Raw genomic sequence first — 15,343 nt, 5'->3', positions numbered from 1 at the left:
TCACCTACTAGTCTTCCACATCTCTCTGCTGCCCAACAGCATGCTAGCAATTTTCCAAATCCAGTGATCTAATCTGATCTTAAGTCAAGTATTCCCTTCATTTAATAGAGCAGTTATAGTGTCTACTGCTACTCAACTAGTTCGGTGACTTTCAACTACCTAGTTCTGAAACATGCAGGGGAAGAAATTAGGAACTCTTCAGGGTTGGTCTCCTAAGCACATAGCTTCAAACAATTTTAACTGGTTATGCTCAGGTAAAAATAACAAGGAAAAAAAAGTCTTACACTTTCCACAGTAAGTTTTTAAACATGACAATACCAGTTTGCCTTTAAAGTTTAACACATGGATTTTAGGTTCAGATGCACAAAGATTTCACAAAAAGTTTGGGGGGTGGGTTATCTTTCATGCAACTAAACTCCAGATGAAATTAGCTTATTTGTTAACATAAACAACAAATTCACTTTCGTGGAAAAGCTGTTGTTCCTCCCTCTTAAACAAATCGTTCACATGCAGAAACCACAGTTTGTCAATGCAATTCTCCTTACTACGGTTAGTAACCTTAGGAAGCAGCACTGTTCAACATGTCTTACAAAAGCATATAACGAAGAGTTCACTGTGACTATGTAATGAAGATTAATTTACATTGCTATATAAAGGGACACCATCAATTTTAAAGCTAATGATAAAAAAACTGAATCTGTATAGTACATTTAATATATAGTACAATTTTAAAGGTTCTGAGTGACAACCTTTTCCAAATGTTCCCTTCCTATTACTATGTGTAAGACCGCAACTAACAAAACACTGCTCATTACTTGGGGCAGGAGAGAGGAAGGCGTAATAAAACTGAGCACACAAAGGTCTGCAAACATAGATAATGAAGATTCTTCCCGCATAAATGCACTCATTTTACTTTATGCTGCTAGCCTATCAGGGTCTAAATTGATAGTGTCCCTCTAAAAAACGGCTTTTCAAAATCAAGGAACTAAAAAGTGTTCAAAAAAAGACAACACAGCCAAAACCAAGTTATTCTTCACACATACATGAAGAACGCTCCATATCCTAGGTACTGAAGGGTCACTTGCATATCTGTTATTTTAACCAAGTCAATAAAGTTTTTTTTATTATACCCTACCTACACAACTGCTGTAATTATACGTTCCCTTATACATACTGCATACAATTTATATATGTGTATACACATATACTCAAATATGGAACAAACAGATTGCAGCCTCAGTCCTATCAAAACTTACCCAAGGGTGTTGCCTGCCAGTCTGCCCAGAGTTTCAGAACCAGACAGAAACCATGGGGAGTCACTAGTCCTGCCTGGCCTGGATGTCCTTCCTGCCCCTGAGCCACTGCTCAACTTTGAACTGAAAGTAAAAGATGGTAAATCAGTCACAAAACAATCCCAAATGGGTTAAGAACAAAACCTGGAATCCCAGGTCTAAATTCTCAGGGACTTAGTCTGGTAACATACCAGCTTAAGCAACACCCTTGGGGAATATTCCAAACTAATCTAACTGTATATTAAGAGGTACACTGGAAAAAGAAAGTGGAAAGCATGCCTAACAGATCTTATGTACATCGGCAATCCATAATAGCACAGTTGCAAATACATATTAAGCTAATTAGTGATTTGAATTAGCCACTGCGCTAGGTTTTCAGTTAGCTTATACGCACAAATTGTAAACACCACGTGTTCTATCCATAAACCTCAGCCTGAGTATGCTACTTCTATATTAAGAAGTGGTTTACATTCAAATATGAACCATTAAATAGTCCTATTAAGGGGGACTTACCTGGATTGAAGACAACAGGTCTAGAAAGTGAGACTCTCCAGATGGGACCACTTTCAGAGTGAATTCTACATGAGGCTTAACAATTTAACACAGTTTCCTTCATAAGGATTATTTTTGGAGGGGTTTGTTTCTTGAAGTTAAAGAAATCCTGTCTCACTTCTTTTAGAATCACATCTACTAATTATTCCTACACCAGTTTGTCAAGCTAGGCTATTTGGCTGCATCACCATAACCATTATGTATCTACTCAAAGTACCCATTCCAAAGGCAATCTAGTTTAAAAACAAACAAACGAAAATAAAACCAAAAAAGCAGCCAAGCTGCTTATCCAGTTCAAAAGAATGATTTAATATGAAGAAAAGTGTTTCTTACCCATCATTATTATCAGGTTTACCCAATTCCAATCTGTCTGGTTGAACTGAAAAACCAATCCTGCAGACTCTACCATCCTATATTTAAAACAAGAAAACCAAGTGTCTAAAATTGAAATGTAAGACAAGTTACAGAGAACAACACAAACAAGTCTTTAGTTACTTAAGAATGTTGACCAATTTGATGTTAGAAGAATTAATTTTAACTGTATGGTTTCAAGTTTGTTATCTGAGCAGATTTAAGTAATTTACCTCAAGAAGAAATGCAGCATGATTTGGTCCCACCACACACTGTTTAATAGTGGCCTGTTCCAATACATTCAAAGGGGGGTGGCTGAAAACAAAAAGTGAGCATGTATAACATTTTTAAACTTCTAAAGTCTGAAAAAAATAAAAAACAAGTGGTATATGGAAGGAACAATGTGCAGTGACGGTTACCAATATAAAAACATTCAAGAATGACTAAATGTGCACTAGTTGAAGCAACTATGATATATTTTTGGTCATTAAGCACAGAAAATGCAGAACAAAACCTTAAAAGGTAACAGAGTTTTCAGTTAATTTGATGAGCAATAAACAACAGGGGTTATACTTCAAATTAAGGAGTCATTTAATAAGGAGGGTATTTAATAATGTAACTTATCGTAACTGAAAACCTAACATTTTCTTCCTAATATAAGAACTGTGTTATCTGAAGCATTTCTGAACTTCATTGTTATTTTCTTTTTATTATGGAGGCTTTCTACAGTACAATCATTTGCTTCTTGTTGCTGTTGGAAAAATTGTACTTTCCTAAATGATTAGCAGCAGCATGTGATAGGCCTTACCTGTTTAAATTATATTTGTTCAGCTTCTCTGAAACTTCCCTTAATCTGAAACAGAAAGAAATGAAGCTGTTGTTTGAAAGACATCCTCCACAGTACACAACATCCACTTAAGCAGCATATTTATGACATTATAGGAACAACTTACCACCACATTTAATGAAGCTTGATATAAATACTACTTGGTGTTGGGAGTCTGTATGAGAACTGGATGGTGTTCAGCTTCAAATGAGGTTTTTGTATTGGAGTTTTTTTGCTTTAGAGTTTTACCCTTCCACCTACTATCTTCCCCCAAACCCCATGTTTTCTTGCATTTCCGTGTGTTTTGCAAGTCACTGTCAAAAAGCACTACCCCTGCCTTGTTACCACCATTTACAACTTCACATACACGATAAGCAGATGAAGCAATGAGCATTAACTGTAGATATTCTTGTGTTTCCTTGTATAAACTTGAATACAGTCTCCCAGAGCAGACGGGATTATCATTTTCTAGGAAATCCAAACATGTGGCACGTCAGAGCCAAAAATATGACAGTAAGTTCCCCAAAACAGAAAAGACAGGAAAACAGATGCACAAAAGCCAGCGCCAAAAGGGACAAGCAACAAACTTTGACTAATAGAAGAAACAATCCAGAGAAAATTCACTATATAGAGAGTTATGTAAAACATCACCTTTTAGTAAAGGGAAAGAATGTTTCCAAAAGTACTTCCATTTCACTTTCATGGCACCTCACCAAATGGAAGATCAGAACCCAAAAAGAGGCCAACCCACAGACCACTCCTGCTTAGAGCATATGGTGTCCAAAAGTAGAAACCAACACAGTATTTTCTAAGGTAATTTCTAATCCACTTAGAAAAGATCTTCTCCAACCAGCAAAGATACTTTCGTAACATCAGGTAGGCAGTTTCGGGTAAAACTTGGGCTCCTTTCTTCCCAAAGATGACAAGCAATCTGAAAAAGCCCCTAAATAGTTTCCAATTGAGTTAGAATATTGACATTATATTAAGATATAAAACTGAGATGAATCCTGTAAACATAATGCAAGGTCTTCCTTATTAAGAAAAAAAAAATCCCAACTTTGGTACCAAGCTCATCCTAGCATTCCACAAATCTCCTTCTTAATCGGCAACACCTTTCTAAACCTAACAAAAAGACATGCACACCAGCCCTGTTTTCCTCTGTGTGAATCCACGTCTTTAAACCCTTTCTTTTTACTTGCTTCACTTCAGGTTCTACACACAGACTGCTATGGACAATAGACTTCAGTTACTTGCAAACCCTGAGCATGAGAAAGAATACAGATTAGAGGTCCAAACAGCCAAGTCTCAACATTATCAACAGTGTTTAACTCTAAAGCACTTGTCCTGAGGGAAAAAAGGAAAAAAAAGATATACGTCTCTTTGAGAAACAAGATAATTTATACCGATAGAAATAACTTTCAAGCACAAGAAAGGACAACAGTGAAAGGACAGCAGGAAGGAAGTGAACGTGCTTAGAATCGCCTTTTGCTATCCAAGCCAAGCTGCTGGTTTGTAAGTAGGCAAGTTCACACTCCCAATTTCCAACCACAACTACTTCACCCGGGCCAAGAGTACATACACAGATACGGTAAGATTCTGTGAAGGCAACCCACAAAAGGGAAAGAGAGAACACAAACTTCACACGCAATCTGCGTGAAAGGTACCCCACAAGAGCGAACTACTGTGGGAGAACGTGGAATGAACCCCAAGAATGAACGGCACACATTCCGCAGCTTACCGTACGGTTTTATAAAGCAAGCAGGGATCTGCTGCATAATATACGACAAGTTAAACATCCCTGAAGTTTCATGTCTTAAGTATATCGCCTAACAGTTTCCCACAGGAATCTTAAGCAGTTTTCCATTAACATTTCTCCTCTTGGCAAGCATGAGTTATAATTATAGAATAGGAAAACCTACCTTTAAGTTCATTGCACTGCCTACACGAAAAGCTGACAGCAAATAAAGCAGAGCTTTATTGGAGATGGTTACTAGACTAGCCTATGAGCAATGTTTAAAGCTTCCTTATCTGAGCTTCATGTCACAAAACCTGAGCACTACCAAAGAAAGAGACATTTTTCAGTTTGTAAAAAAAATCATAATCCTTTTTTACTTTAAAAAAAAGAAAAAAAAAGAAGTGATAGGGAAGAAATATGCACAGAAAGCTAAGACTTGCATACTCAATCTGTTAGTAACACCAAGAGATTAGGTCTATCTGCAACAAGCATAGGTCAAAAGAGATTTGATGTTATTGAAAAGAGGCTGCTGTCAACATTTAAGGGGATGGAGCAGAGAAGATAAGTGACAATGCTGAAAGTACTAAACTCTCCTACAGAAAGCAAAGAAAAAAGCGGAAATTTTAAAAAGTAAAAACTATCTCACCCCCCAACCATCTCGTATGCTACTGCTATAACAGCAAAATTACCGAGTACTGCCTAATAAGCTGAGAGATCCATGAGGCTCCATCGAATTTGATGCAGAACAGCACCCAGTGAAAAAGGAGGAGCTCCCCAGTGCTGCGTCCCTGCTGGGCTGCTGGTTTCACCCCCAGTCCTCCCCCCTCCTTGTGCTGCCACCAGCATTCACGTCAATGCCAGCTACAAAACTAAACCAGCAGAAAAACAAGAGTAAAGCAGAAAGATGTGTTTGTATATTCTGTATGGAGAACATGTTTGTGCAAATAAAAACTCTAAATAATTTCACAAAAACATTTCCTGCAGCAATCTAAGCCTTCCTACTTGCACAGTTGCATGGTATTGTACTACCAACCCTCTGAAGGAAAAATACGAAATGTTTATTTAAGATCAGGTTAATTGTAGCAATACCGTTCAATAATTTCAACTGATGTTGCACTGGAGGAAGAGGTAGAGGCAGAGATGATTTAATCAATTCTCACATTAAGGAAGGTCAACACTTCCTCCGAGACCTTTCTGTGATAAAACGAACCTCCGATATGAACGCCTGGAAAGGCTAAGCTTTGAAAAATTCTCATTAAAGGCAATTAAACTATTTCAAAGGACAAAGTTAGAAGCAACATGTATTTTGCTCACAAACAGATTTTTGGGGAAATACACTAGCTTGCCACACTTTTAGACAAAATGTTTATTGATGATGGCTCCTGTGTTAAGACATACATTCTTTAAATATCCCTATCAAAATTCATCCAAAAACAGTTGTGAGGAAAACAGAAGGTCAGTTTGTCCAAGCCAAGTAAGGACTGCTTCCATTTTAAGTTTTGCAGCTACAATTCCTAGCCTCTCCAGAGTGATCAGAATGGAAGGGACCTATGCTCACACTAGCAACCAAAGAGGCTCCACGTCGGGACTACAGGAGCTCAGACTTCACAAGTGACGCTGTTATTCATCACAAGATATTACTTCTCTCAAAGTACATTTCTATTTCCAGAGAAGTTTATCTGAAAGCCCATCCTTCCACCACATCTTGCTTTACAAAACCAAGTTAGGCTCAAGAATGCAAGAGAGCTACAAAGAAATTCTATTTCAAAATACTAAGTATTTTACAGAAAAAATGGACTTTGGTACATTTTAAAGTAATTTTACCCTATTTAAACAAGTGGAAAATTCTGGTTTACAATTTGCACTTTTACACAATTTGTAAGAATAAAAATCTTGTTTTAAAGTAGGCTGTCCCAAGAATTTTTTTTTTTTTAAAGACACTGTAGACTTCTATAACACTTGTTCACCATGCTCAGTTCCCTGCAGCAGTCCGGCAGCAGCAGTCCTACCTTGCCAGTCATCCTGCAGGAATATTCATCCTTCTCAAGTGTTTCCATCACACCAGCAACAGCTCACAGACCAACAAACAAACCGAAGACATGAGCAGAACTTTCTTACTGCTATAAGGTTTTAGAATAGTTCAATGAATGTACACTCATCCCTCTCCTCATGTGTTAGGAAACTAACAGTTACAAATATAAAGAAAAAAAAAAACCCACACCTACATCATCTACACTCAGTGAACATCTGCAAGACTGTCTCAAGCAGGCAAGTAACATGAAAAGCCCGGTGTACTGTAAATAGGAATCTCATGTAGCAGGATTTACATAATTTTCCCCTCAAAAACTTACTTGCTGTTGAACAGAAACAATATTTACAGGTGCTAATATCTAATCTGACATTTTGCAGCTTTGGTCAAATAGCAGTACATCTAGCACATTTATTTATAGGTATTAAAACAGTTTCTGCCATCTCGGAGATAAATTTCTGTAACGATATAAAGCAAGCTATTTTTCATTTTTCTCTGCAACTTTAGACTAAATTTTTAAATGTCAGCTAGGTCTTTAAAGAACACACAGTAAAAATCACTGAAGTTAAGCAATCCAAACAAAGGATTTAACCTCAGAGATGTAAAAAAGTTCACATGCTGCATGTCTCCAGAAGGAAGGAAGTCTTTCTGTACTCAGCAAGTAACACTACAGAGTCCCACACACAATATTCAGAAGTTTCTCTTGGATTTTTCCTGAAGATGCTCCTTTATAGCCTTAAAAAGTTATTTGTACACTTTAAAATATCAGGCAGGGGCCCCACCACAAGAGCTTTCCTTGCTTCAGCACCACATGGTGATGATGGTAAGAGCTGCAGAGGAGGAAAAGGAAAGATACATTTAAAAAATAACCAGCTTGGTATGATGGATAACTTTGCATAGGGAAATTAAAAATAAAACTAATTTAGCACTGGTAGATTTTTCTAAGTGATCGGGCCTCTTTAAGACAACTTAATATGTCAATGAAGTCTGTAAGCCAACAAACTTATGAGACTTTCACACCAGAGCAGAAAGAAGGACACAAGAACTGGTAACAACGCTTTTCCAAGGGAAGGCTAACAATAAGCAGATATCCAAGGGGGGGGGAACAACTCAAGCACTGGAAAACAGTAGAGTAACATATCTATCAACGTGTAAAAAGTAAATGCAACCTTCATCTCCATCCCTCAGCTGAGGCCCTGAAGTGCTCTGAGCACAGTGAGCCAGACCCAAGGAGGCAGCTATGTGGCCGAGTAAGAGGTTTTAGCCCAGCAGAGCTGCACACCCTCCAGATCAAAACCCACTCACACTTGCCTGTCTTGAACCACGTGGAAATGAACCCCTGTGCCTGTCTATCGGTGTCATGAAAACAGAGTCTCAGAAATGCAGAAAATGGACACCAATGAGAAGCTTAAGCAAATATGTTATCTTTGTTTCCTGATCCCAGGATGTCTTCGACACTGGACACTGTCATTGACGTAAAGTCACATCCAGCTATCTTCCATGCCATAATACAGCATACAAAAGGATCTCGCCTCTGATTGCCATGTCCTGATTGCTATGTTAAATGTTAGAAAGCAGTTTCCAAAGAGGCAGCCTTCCACAGTTCCTGTACCAAACATCTTTCTCCTAATGGAATAAATAAAGAGATAAAGGTGAAAAACCTCTTTTCCACCAATGAGTAGGAGCAAAGGGCGAGGGGGCAGGGAGAGATTAAAGCGTGCTTTAAGTATTAAGTCATTCCAGGTAGTAAGGGGGGAGCATCCATAAAAAAAAAAAAAAAAAAAAAAGCTGAAGTACCACACAAAAGCAGGCAATAAGATCATCTGTACAAAATATTAAGTAATGCACATAAAAAAAAAAAAATCCCAAGAGAAAGTACAAAATGACAGCCTCCAAGGTAACCGGTACTACTCAGCAGTGGGGTGGGATGACGTGTTTATACTATAATACACAGATCACTGAAACAAACAAGATGACAAAGAAAGTCATTGCTCCATTCAGTCAGTAATCAGGTGTGCCATGGCTTACACTGTGTTCTCTCCCCATTCCAAGAAATATAAATTAGGACTATTCAGTTGTTCCATATTAAATCAACACCTACTGCTCAGGAAACCCCTGAGCTGCAAATTCTTAGAAGCTGGAAAAGCATCACTGGATGTTTGCCTTATTCTAACACTCCTCCTGTCATCTAGCACTGGTCACTGCCACACACAGGAGGAAAACAAGATGGACCTCTTGTCTGACTGTAACAGCTATTCTTATGTTTCATGGTATCAACCAACATGGGTTTATGGAATATGGCTCCCAAACTTTATTTTCTATTTTGTAAGACTGTCAGTTTGGTTGATAAAGGTAGTTCTGACTGTTTAATAGTCGTCTCTGGAACAATGGTAACACACTGTGCTGAATCAGTAAGCTATAGTAGAAAGCTAATATGGCAAACATCAAACAAATTAATCTCTTGAAAACGGTTTTCTGCAATATCACTGAAAAGTCTTCAGGTAATACAACGATTGCAGAAAGTAAATTCCCTTACAGCAGACCATTATTTCATGATATAACAACGCTGATGTAGATAATGACCTACATCTAAAGTTAAGTACAAGCTACCCCATAACAAGGTTAAAGCAGGACAAGAAAAATTAGCAAAGATACGATAGAGGAAATGACATCAGAAGGTTAAAGACAGATACCCACCAGTATCTATATTCAGAATTAAACACACACTGCAGAGGCAGGTAAAATGACTTGCCCATCTTCTTCGCCCTACAGAGAGGGTAAGCATATATTTCAGTTGTAGGTTTAAGAAAGCAAGGCAGATTTCGTATCACTGTATAGGAGAACGAGGGGAAAGCAGTGGATATTGTCTACCTAGACTTCAGTAAGGCTTTTGACACTGTCTCCCATAAGATCCTCATAGAGAAGCTCAGGAAGTATGGATGCATCAGCAGACACTGAGGTGGACTGAAAACTGTCTGAACAGCTGGGCCCAGAAGGTGGTGATCAGCAGCACGGAGTCTGGTTGGAGGCCAGTGACTAGCGGTGTACCCCAGGGGTCAATACCAGGTCCAGTCCTGTTCAATATCTTCATTAACGATTTGGATGAGGGGGCAGAGTGCACCCTCAGCAAGCTTGCTGACGACACCAAACTGGGAGGAGTGGCGGATATGCCAGAGCATCATGCTGCCATCCAGAGCACAGCAACCTCATGACACTCAACAAGGGGAAGCACAAAGCCCTGTACCTGGGGAGGAACAACCTCATGCACCAGTACATGCTGGGGACTGCCCAGCTGGAAAGCAGCTCTGCAGAAAAGGACCTGGGAGTCCTGGTGGACACCAGGTTGAACACGAGCCAGCATGCCTTGTGGCAAAGAAGGTGAATGGTAACCTGGGCTGCATTAGACAAAGCATTGCCAGCAGGCTGAGGGAGGCGACCCTTCCCTTTATTGAGCACTGGTGAGGCCACACCTGGAGTTCTGTGTCCAGTTCTGGGCTCCCCAGTACAGGAGAGACATGGACATACTGGACAGAGTCCAGCGAAGGGCCACAAAGATGACTAAGGGACTGGAGCGCTCTCAAATGAGGAAAGGCTGAGAGAGCTGGGACTGTTCAGGCTGGGGGAGAGAAGGCTCTGGGGGGATCTTATCAATGTATATAAACACCTAAAGGGAGGGTGTAAAGAGGACAGCGCCAGGCTCCTTCCAGTGGTGCCCAGTGACAGGACCAGAGGCAATGGGCACACACTGAAATGCAGGAGGTTCTGTCTGAATATCAGGAAACACTTTTTTATTGTGAGGGTGACCGAGCACTGGCACAGGTTGAGATTGTGGAGTCTCCATCCTTGGGAGTTATTCAAAAGCCATCTGAATATGGTCGTGGGCAACCAGCTCTAGATGGCCCTGCTTGAGCACAGGATTTGGACCAGATGACCTCCAGAGGTCCCTTCCAACCTCAGCCATCCTGTGATTCTGATGCCTTTTTGCTTTCAGGATGTGATCTCCACACTTTTGACTTGGAGGCATGGCAACAAGGACATTTTTTGCCATTCAAAAGCTAGGAGCTCATGTTTTGCTACAGAATCCCTGGAAGGGCAGTGGCTTAGAAAAAAAGTTACACCAAGGAGTGAGGGAAATGTCCAAGAAGTATTATTGAGACATTGAGTAAAAATATTCATGGGTACTAAAATATCCAGATGGAAGTATTCTGTTTCTCTAGCAGGAACAGAACACCCCCCCCCGCCCCCCCCAGCAAGACCAGGGGACAGCCACCTGTAGGACTTGTGAAATGCAGCATTAGATTTGCCAGAACTAGATGCCTCTGATGAACGATGGATTTCTAGGCTGGCTGACTGGTTTCTCTAGTTCAAAATCTACTTACACCCTTTCTTCAGATTTATCATTTAAGTGACACTGAAAACATAACCTTCTGAATAATAATTAAAAACAAAAAACAAAACCCACAGTGCAAAGCGCAGCCACAACCTAGCTCGAGAGGAATATAAAGTCAATCACACTTTTTAAATAAGCAAACAACCAATCCTAAAATAGCTATGACACAGCATGGCCCCTTTTCTGAAAAAAAAGTTGTAATGAAAGTCTGAATATAACCAGAAAGAAATCACAAACAGCATGATCCTGACAGGACGAGCACACAGCAGTTACAGCACACCTACATATGTTATTTAGCACAATATCCAGAGGATTTGGTAGCAAAGTAGATCTACAGCTACAGGTTGCCGAAAAGCCTAGTGGTGTTTCTGTGGAAAAAAGAAAAATACGCTACAGGAGAATAAGTCAGCCTCAATCTGACGTTATTCTATGACAGCAGACTTCCAAAAATATGGGTCACAGATTCGAGCAATACAAGACAGAAATCTGTTCTCTGGTGTAGAAGGCATCATCATTCTATGTTCCCAGATTCTGTTCAACCACACAAAGTCCTTGTAGCTGCAAAGAATTTCTGTTTAACGCTTAGCAGAAGGCTATTTCTTCAGCCATAAGACCACGAAAAGCTAAACAATTGGATCAACCAACTCAGTTGGGTGCGAGTTCTGAATCTTAAAACAATGAAAGTTGTAAGCTATTTAGCTATCCATGATTTCAGTAAATATATCCTTCCGCAATAGCAAAATGTGGATAATGAGAATTTAGAGCCCCATGGTTGTCTTCAAGGATACCTGAAAAATACTCACATGAGATAACACGAGCCAGTATTACTATGTTGAGCAACATATGAATGCTAGCTACCAAAATGTAGCTAGGAAGCTGTACACTTGTTTGACTAGCACGAGTGAAACTTAAAAGACCACATTTAGACAAAGGAAAATAAAATCCTGTTTTTTACTGTCAGTGTTGCTGTAGTGATTCCACTAAAAAAAATTGCTTTCAAAATAAAAATCCAGTCACTGTAAAATCTTAAAACCTTTTTTGTCTCATAGTGATAGATTGTTAAAGCTCCTTCAAGAGTTAATTACAAGCCACCAGGGAGGCTGTGTCTTTACCAGAACACCAGCACAAAGCCAGGAGAGCCAGGTTCTGGTCCCAGCTGAGGCTGCAGTGGGAACCCAAATCATCATCTCTCCACCATTTTCCCTTTCATTCTTGCTCTAAGCTTTTGGAAGCCACGATCACTATGTGCAATGTTGGAAAACGGCCTTTGATTCGAGCATTTAAATGCTACAAAAGTATTTTAAAAAGAAAGAACTGTCACGGTATTAAATACTTTGTGTCTTTGCTGGAGAAAAGCAACAGTATATTTCGTACAAGTGATTTTATTAACAACAAAGCACAAACAAGACACTGAACTCTAATTGCTTTGCAATAAAGTCCAGTGTGCTTATTCACATGCTGAATCAGTTTTAGCAATAGGGAAAGATCATTTAGCATGTCCAGTCCTTTACCTGCCAATTCCTCCAATTCCAAGGCTTGAAGTCTTCAACAAAAACTCTGATATCACAGTATTATCTGTACGTCCCTTTTTCAAACTTGTTAAAAACCACCTTTTAAATGCCATGGACTCCCCTCCTCACACTGTACTGTCTTCTACCAAACATACATCTTCAAAACCTTCGTCTCAGAAACTGCATCTTTGATTTAGATAGGAACGGAATGAGACCTGGCATAGGGAGCAGAGAGCAAGCACCATGCCAGAAAAACAAGCAGCCAAATTGCTTTGTCAGATGCACACTGCAAGCAAAATAACTCAAGAGAAACCCCAGCTTTTGAGGTGCACAGCTCATCACAATACTTTCTTGCATTGCCGAAAAACAGAGTCTCTCTTTTCCATCTGTCTGTACCAAAGCCACAAAGCTCCAGGTGCTTCCCTTCAGCGTAAATAGTATTTTGGTTCCCCTACAAGAACTCATGAAGCAGCACGTTGTGTACCTCCTGCTTCACAGTTTGCCTACGGCCATACTATTTCAGGTAACAATCTTGCCAGACACAGATTCTGCACCACAAGAGAAAGAAACAAAGCTTTGGCCCTTCCAGCGAACAGCCTGTGATCCCCCCGCGCCCTCCCGTCACGAGCAGGGCAATCCTAGCCAGATTACATTCTGCCTACCCAATCTGCCCCACGACACGATGCTATGATTTGTATCATTGGAATGTTTTATTAAGTACCTTTAAATCCTTGCTCCAGAGACAGATACGTTTTGCCAAAGTCAGCAAATTGCATAAATAATGCCTTAAAAAAAAAAAAAAAAAAGAAAAAAGGAAAAAGAAAAAAGAGAGAGAAGGAAAACTGCTGTTACTAATGTACGAAGTGTGGTCAAAGCTGAAGAAAAGAGTTACAACAACCTAAGAAAGAGATCTTCATTAAAGGTCAGACAGCGGTAACTCAGTTATATTAAAAGGAAAACCAGTATAAAATGGATTAAAAGCCATAAATCCTCTTTAGGAGAACACTTCTTGATATTTACTAGAAAGAGAAAAAAAATGCAGCTCTGATCATTTTCAGGCTGGACAGAGAACAGCAAAACTTCATACCATAAATGAAAGAACAAATACTGAGAGACATGTTTAAGAAAATTAATTTTGCAAGATGAACGAGAAATTAAAATGATACCACACTTATTGAAGGAAGTGGCAAATCCCAATGACCTCAAATGACAACAGACTAAGGCCTACAGCTCCCATTCAACTGCATTCACATGGGTAAGCGTTTATTTTCCAGTTAAGTTTTTGGTAAAAGTGCTGTAGCATAAACATTTGTCCATATTAAGTCAATGCCAGACTCCACACTGGAAACTATATAGTGAAATTACAATTTTTAGTAGAATCCAGAGATCCCAATCAAAAGCCACCTCATTGTGTCAGAACTACCTATGTATATAAAGAGAGAATCTATCTCAAAGGTAAAAAAGGTGAGAGTTTGAGGAAACCTAATGGAGAATAGAGAATGAAGCATAAAGAAAGCCTGTAAGCAAATTTTAAAAATGCCGTTTTAACAAAGGCTTGGCTTAAACTAGTCAACTACTACGTCTACACAACGTGTAAAAAAAAAAAAAAAAAAGGACAAAAATTAGCATCCAGCTTAACTAGAGATGATGGCAAACATGCTGCAGAAAGTAATACCACCAAGCCCTGCATACAGAGCACAGAGTTTCTTTCTGGGCTATTTTCTAATGAACAGGAAAACTACAGCTGCATGGGTGTAATCACCCTAGATTGCTCAAGATATTCCCAACTGTTCACAATACTGATTACTTTGAGTAAAAAGCAAAACAAACACACAAACAAAAAACACACACCCCTGAATGTGGGGTTTTTTTTCTGCTGAAGACAAATTTCATAAGATTACTGAAGTCTCCAGCAGCCTTCTTGCTTTCATCTGTTGAGTTACACTGCCGTTGTCACAAATTAAATTGGCAGACCTCAAGACTGGCAATAAAACAACGATAGTGAGGAGTTCCAACACAGTTAATGTCCAAAATAGTACTAATCATGTGAATGTTTTCAAAGTTTTTTTTATTCTGCATTCTTTAATAAAACACCATAATGTAAAATTAAATCAGAAACATAAGGGACCAAAGCTATTTTGGGACATCTTTTCTGATAAAAGGTAGCAACCAGTTTAATCAAGAAAAGCTGTCCAAAACAAAGTTACAGAAAATACACATTTCATCTCCATTGTGGATGTAAACAATTTGAGAAATCGCTAAGACACATCTTACGGCATAACACCAACAGACTTGGGATTACAAAAACTAGCCAATGAGACAATTCTAACATGCTATGTTAAAGATCGTTTTTAGAACTGCAACAAAATAATCATGCTGGGGTGTTACAAAAGGGTGGGAAACAAATATTTTAAACTTTTCTGTACCAACGTGGACTGGTACTGTAAAACACACTGCTTTAAAAGCACAGTAGCTAAGATTTGCTGAAAGACAGGGTGAAGCATATTTACCATGAGAAATTCCCCTGACAAGTGCTGGCAGCAGCAGTGAGACTTGTGAGTGGAAGACAAAATTTTTCAAGATAGCGAATTCAACAGTTACAGTCACTCCTCAACTGGAACCAAACTGGCAGTTTTACACAAATGTAATGACCAGTG

The 15,343-nt window shown here is 39.2% G+C and overlaps 1 protein-coding gene across 3 annotated transcripts in view; it reads right to left on the bottom strand.

Annotated features, from left to right (window-relative positions):
• UBR5 (ubiquitin protein ligase E3 component n-recognin 5) overlaps positions 1-15,343 on the bottom strand; it is a 95,473-nt gene that overhangs the window by 72,589 nt on the left and 7,541 nt on the right. For all 3 annotated transcript variants that reach the window (XM_087748372.1, XM_087748380.1, XM_087748389.1), the window contains exons 2-5: positions 3,004-3,048; positions 2,429-2,510; positions 2,178-2,254; positions 1,257-1,376 (exon numbers count right to left, since the gene is read on the bottom strand). In XM_087748372.1, coding sequence (XP_087604498.1) covers positions 1,257-1,376; positions 2,178-2,254; positions 2,429-2,510; positions 3,004-3,048 — 324 coding nt within the window. The remainder of the gene's footprint in view (positions 1-1,256; positions 1,377-2,177; positions 2,255-2,428; positions 2,511-3,003; positions 3,049-15,343) is intronic.

The sequence above is a fragment of the Nipponia nippon genome, unplaced genomic scaffold (genome assembly GCF_047370975.1).
Source record: "Nipponia nippon isolate SJK-2023a ecotype South Korea unplaced genomic scaffold, ASM4737097v1 scaffold_1, whole genome shotgun sequence".
NCBI lineage: Eukaryota > Metazoa > Chordata > Aves > Pelecaniformes > Threskiornithidae > Nipponia > Nipponia nippon.
The sequence above is the reverse complement of the archived record's forward strand: the minus strand, read 5'-3'. Positions and strand labels throughout refer to the sequence as shown.